At 55.5% G+C, this 5,443-nt stretch overlaps 1 protein-coding gene across 1 annotated transcript in view; it reads right to left on the bottom strand.

The window, feature by feature from the left end:
• Positions 1-5,218, bottom strand: part of CATIP (ciliogenesis associated TTC17 interacting protein) — a gene marked incomplete at its 3' end in the record, with an annotated part of 5,918 nt that extends 700 nt beyond the window's left edge. Inside the window, exons 1-9 of the mRNA XM_079783117.1 lie at positions 5,146-5,218; positions 4,899-4,991; positions 4,330-4,530; positions 3,995-4,050; positions 2,993-3,079; positions 2,656-2,823; positions 1,474-1,598; positions 578-654; positions 49-316 (exon numbers count right to left, since the gene is read on the bottom strand). Coding sequence (XP_079639243.1) covers positions 49-316; positions 578-654; positions 1,474-1,598; positions 2,656-2,823; positions 2,993-3,079; positions 3,995-4,050; positions 4,330-4,530; positions 4,899-4,991; positions 5,146-5,170 — 1,100 coding nt within the window. The 5' untranslated portion in view covers positions 5,171-5,218. The remainder of the gene's footprint in view (positions 1-48; positions 317-577; positions 655-1,473; positions 1,599-2,655; positions 2,824-2,992; positions 3,080-3,994; positions 4,051-4,329; positions 4,531-4,898; positions 4,992-5,145) is intronic.
• Positions 5,219-5,443: the final 225 nt, after the last annotated feature.

The raw sequence follows: 5,443 nt of genomic DNA, 5'->3' as shown, positions 1-5,443 counted from the left end.
GAGCCGGGCCGGACCCCCGCACCCCAGGAGCCCCCCCCCCCCGCCCACTTCGCTAGGGCACTTAGGGACGCTGGGGCTTCCAGCCCCTTGGGGGTGTGCATTGCAACCAGGCAGGAAGAGAGATCAGTAACAGTGGGATTTATGCGGGGGGTGGGGGGTGGGGGCGGGGAGGGGGGGGGGGCTGGGAGGAGTATGGCACCCCAGGCTGGCGGCGGCCTCTCCTCACCTTCCGTTCCAGGAACCTCGAGTGCAGCTCTATGTCCTCCTCCCCACGCCAGGGGCTTCTTCTCAAACACTGGGCGAGGCTCAATCTCATCTGGGAGCCAAGGGAGGGAGGTTGTGCATCCACCCCCCAGAACCTCCCTCGGATGCACAGGGACGCCCAAGAGCACCCAGGTTGCAGGCAGGTGAAACTCCAGGGAAGTGGGTCCCCGCAAAATGACCCTCCCCTAATTGCCTTGGGGTCAAGGGCTGGAGGGCAAAACTTCTTTAGCACCCTCAATCCAGCCCCTGAAAGCAGAGGGGGGTGGTGGGGCTGGGTGTTCCCACTCTCCCACCAACTAGAGGCTTCACTCACCCTCCTCCCTCAAGACGGGCATCTTGGTGATGATGCAGCAGCCGGGGGAGCCCACCTGGACTCGCTTGGCCAGGTGCCTGGAGTGCCACACAGGAGAAGGTGTGCATTTTCCTAGACCAGCCCACTCCCTTGAAAGGCAGCCGTCCTGGGGGCTTCCCTCTACTGCTGTCCTCCCACTTATCTTAGAGTTCCCAGGTCAAGTTCATTTCTAATTCCCCAGTAATGGCCCCTGCTTTTCAAACTGGGCACTGTTCCTAGCCCTGGAGATACACGCTGGTGTGCCAGGTCTGGACCAAAGCCTTGAGCGTTGTAATCACTAAAAAAATCACGAGCCTCTGATACGTGACGTGCCAAACAGCAACAACACGCTAAGTGATGAACTAAGCGAGTCCAAGAATGCTCTGATTACCCTGTTTTCCGTGTAGTGAGTACGTCAATACCTCTTCATAAATTTCAAGAAACAAATTCTCCTCCCCGTCCCAAATTTTCTCGAGGTTTGGTCGCCTGCATGTTGCTGATGACAGCTTAGTAGTGTGCCAGAATGCTTCTCCCAGCATCTCATTGAGTGCGGAGTTGTTCAAACCTTGGTGTTTTTCAATGTTAAACCCAGCACCTGTGACAGCTGCGTTCACTGTCTTAGGTCCTGTGGAATTGGTGGGAGCGTCCTCTGCCGTTTAGGGCTCTTTGGTGAGGTCTGGGAGGCATCATGAGGGTCAGGAGAGTAAGTGGATGAAAGGGTGAATGGTGTGGATAACGCAGGGGCACTCAGATCTCAACAGCATCTCTTCCTGGTGGTGTCCCCAGAAACTGGTCTTCCTTCTCCCATCGCCTCCAAGGCTGAGTGCCCAGGTTGTGCTCACCCTGCCCCCTTGGCCCGCCCTCCGTAAGTAGCTCACCCGTCAGAGAGCAGGTAGAACTGGCAGGAAAAGGGGATGCCCTCATCCGAGTGTACGGTCTGCTCCACGATGAATACTTCCGCCTGCTGACGGTCCACCTGGATGGTCTGGGAGCCCAGGGCTTGCTGGCAGCAGCCACAAAGGAGAGAAGGAGGTGAGGTGGGTGCCCACCAGGGTCTCTCTGCCAATCTTTCCCTGGCCCTTTTCTCCCTCTTACAGCTTCAGTCCTTGTTCACCAGTGATGAGCAACAATTGGCTGTCCAGGCGCCACAAGATTTGAGTTGTACCCCCAAAGTTAAGTTGGGGGTCCCCTCATAGCCAGCTCCAGCCTGTTCCTGCCCCAATCCCTCCCCAGCCCCTCTCCATGACCAAGTGCTTTTAGTTGGCAGATTCTGTTACAAGGATGAGGATCAACCAATTAGGTGTGAGTGTGTGTGTATGGGGGGATGGGGGGGGGGCAGTGAAGCTGAGGGGTGGGACTAGACTAGGATTTGTAGCTCCTCATGCTGCAGGCAGGAGGCCCTGCTGGAACTAAAACATAAACCCCTGTTAGGGCTGCAGCCATGGGGAGAAAAGTGCTAACGTGAAACATGTGTTTCCAAGAAAACATGGGTAAATGGCATGTGCCTGTTTGTGTCAAACACATTGCTAGGGCTCCTGCAACATGTGATAGAAAAGACTAGAATGTCATTCACAAAGTTGGTCAAATCAGCCCCAAAGTGTGTGTTCAGAGGCATGGCTTTAAAATCACACATTGCAGGGGGTCTTAGGTATGTGGATTATGAAATCTTAGCCCAAACAAAAAACCAAAGGAAGACCCTTCAGGGTTAAGACATAATAAAGAATATTTAAGTGTACTTGGAGATACTGCATTTCCTGTTGTTAAAAAAAATACGTTTCTTTTTCCTGGACTGAGCGTTGTTTCCCTCAACTGCTCACCTTTTAGTCCCTCTCCTCACTCCACCTGCCCCACGCTTGATCGTTTGTCTAGCAAATGAGGCCTTACCTTCTCCTGCCTGTGCAAGCCCCTGTCCCTTGCCCTGGTTTTATCCCCATTCTACCCCCCTTCCACTCTGCAGTTTTCTCTCCCCCCACCTCAGCATTCTCCTGCCCTTTCTAGTTTTCCCCAAACCAAGCCCCCCACCCCCCCCACCCCCCGCCCCGGCCTGGGAGATCCCTCACGTAAGTGGAATAGCAGAGTTTGCCCTCCATGTCCAAGGCCAGGAAGCGGGCATTTTTGGGCACCATCCGCCTCCAGGCCATCACCCTCAGCAGCAGCAGGTTGGCAGCCTGGGAGATGAAGCCCGCAGTTGAGTGCCAGGGGAAGAATGTCACTTCATTCTGCACTTCCTGTTCAGGACAAAAATGGGTTAGAAACATAGGAAGGGACAGGGAGGGTGGGCAAGCCAGGTGCTGGGCATACAATCCTCACTGAGCCCCCACTCTAGGCTCTGGTGCAATTGGGCCTCCTGGCGTCCAGAGGATATGAAGGACAGTCCCACCTGGCTCCCACCCTCACCTCACCCTCCTTGATACTTCTGGTCATGGCCAGCTGGTCCCCCTGCTTCAGCAAACTCGTCTTCCGTTCCATGGGGAGGACGTGGAACTGCGGGCCAGAGCACGGAGAGGAGAATCAGGGACTCCCAGGATTGTATACGAATGCCCCCCCCCCACACACACACACACCAGTCCCAGAAGTCACCTTGTTCCCTCTCCTTTATAAGTGAGAAAACCAAGGGGAGATTTGGATAGAAAACCTTCCATGTGTAGGAAAGCCCAAGAATAGAAGTCAGGCTATGGTGCAGAATAAAGTTAAAAAGCAAACACACTTCAAACACAGGCTTTAAAAGATGGGCATGGTTTCTGTGGGCAGGTTCTTAGGCAGAAGGGGCTTCCACAGTGTAAACCGGTCACGTTCCAGAAGTTAATGAAGTGGCTGGGGCGGTTGTGAGAGGCACAGAGCAGGGGAATTTGGAGGCAGGTGGTGACAGGCCCTTGGGAAAGGTCAGGCTCTGGGAAAGGTCAGCCTGCATGGTCCTAGGACAGTGGTCGGCAAACTGCGGCTCGCGAGCCACATGCGGCTCTTTGGCCCCTTGAGTGTGGCTCTTCCACAAAATACCACGGCCTGGGTGAGTCTATTTTGAAGAAGTGGCGTTAGAAGAAGTTTAAGTTTAAAAAATTTGGCTCTCAAAAAGAAATGTCAATCGTTGTACTGTTGATATTTGACTCTGTTGACTAATGAGTTTGCCGACCACTGGCCTAGGAGATGCCCGGCTTTCAGGCTGGAGGGGGTCCAGCTGGGCCAGCGTTTGTGTATTAGAAGGTCCTCAGAAGCAACCTGCTGCTGGCCTCCTGTTCCCTGGATGGATCGTTTCCCAGGCTTTTATAGGGATTACAGGGTAACTGAGGAGAGAGTTAGGGTGACATTCTATTGAACCCCCTCCCTCCCTCCTCTCTTTCTCCCAGGGTCTCTATTCTCTCGCCCTGGATTGGGGTCAAGGTTCAAGGCTCCAGAAGGTACCTTGACGAACTCCTGACTATGTTGTTCCATGATCTCCAGGTTCCAGGTGAGATAGCCTGGAGTGGAAGGAGGGGAACAGTGCCATTGAGGGAGACAGTGTTGGAGATTGCAGGAGGGGAGGGTGGTGGCCCAGGCTGGAAGACCCAGGTATAGTGTGGCCACAGCAAACAACTAGACAAAATCGATGCTCTTGTCTTAAGTCTCCCCCACCTCCCTCATACTCTCTGTGCCTCATTCTGGTCCCACAGTGAAGTCCAAGGGCTGGTCCTGGGGATGGAGGAGGGGGGTGGGGGGATGCTGGGGTGGGGGAGGGTGTTCAGCAGCAGGAACTGTACCCAGGAGAGAGTTTCCGCAGAGCATTTTGTCCACGAAGCCACGGGTAAAGGCGTGCACGAGGGCGCATTGCGACAAGGTGCCCATGTTGTCTTCGTGTTTCCCGCTCTGCACCTCAATGGTCAGCTCTCCCTGAGGCTCCCCTGTGTTCGAGACCATGGCCAGCGTCTCGGAGAAGAACAGCATCTGCAGCTCCTCCTGCCCTGGGGGAGGGGGTTCCATGGCGACAGATGAAGCCCCAGCTCCAAGCCTCAACTCTCTGACCCCCTGGCTGCTAGTGCCCCACCGTCCCTACCCACTCCCTCCTCAGCCCCGTCTCCCAGGCAGCCCCTACAGCAGCCAGCAGGTGAAGACCCCCCCAGCGACCCCCATGTCCCTGGTCTCCCCTTGGAAAATATCAACAAACATCAACCCTTTCTGAGTCCCAGGAGAATCAAGGCTGAGAGAGACCAGGCCAGGTCTGGGCCTTCCTTCTCTCTCCCCTCCTCTCCACACTTGTGCCCCCCACCCCCTGCCACACACACACACACACACACACACACACACACACACACACGCTGCCCGGGCTCACTGAGGGAGTGGAGGAAGTGCATGGCTTCAGCATTGGCCTCTGGGGGTGGCCGACTCTCTGGGGCTGGGGCCGGCTGGTCCTTGGCCTTGGGGCCTATGGAGGGAAAAGAAGCTGGGATGGTGACCCCAGAGGGAAGGACAGGGGTGGGCAATGGTCCCAAGAGCAGACTCCTCCAAGACGACCTCAGGGCAGGTTGTGAGGGAGAAGGTAGCCCTCCCCTCTCCAGCCCCAGCAGCCCTCTTCCCACCTTTGGATTGAACTTTAGAGGACATGCTGCCTGCTGCCTGCCACCCGGTCTGTCTCCAGCTGTCTCCATGGCAACTGGGAGCTAGCTACAGTCTCTTAAAGGGCCATTACCCACTTCCCCAAACACCCAGATCTTACAGGAACTGCATGTGGGTTCCGGGACTCAGCCCAGGCCTGAGATATTGTCCAGCAGAGGGAGCATGTGACATTCTTAAGAGGCAGGAGGATGACATGGGTCATTAGAATGACCTTAGATGTTGTGGTCCTCAGTTAGACTGCCCTAACACACACAGAATCCA

The sequence above is a fragment of the Cnephaeus nilssonii genome, assembly GCF_951640355.1.
Source record: "Cnephaeus nilssonii genome assembly, chromosome: 10".
NCBI classification, from domain to species: domain Eukaryota; kingdom Metazoa; phylum Chordata; class Mammalia; order Chiroptera; family Vespertilionidae; genus Cnephaeus; species Cnephaeus nilssonii.
Note: the sequence above shows the minus strand (reverse complement) of the source record. Positions and strands in the feature narration are given on the sequence as shown.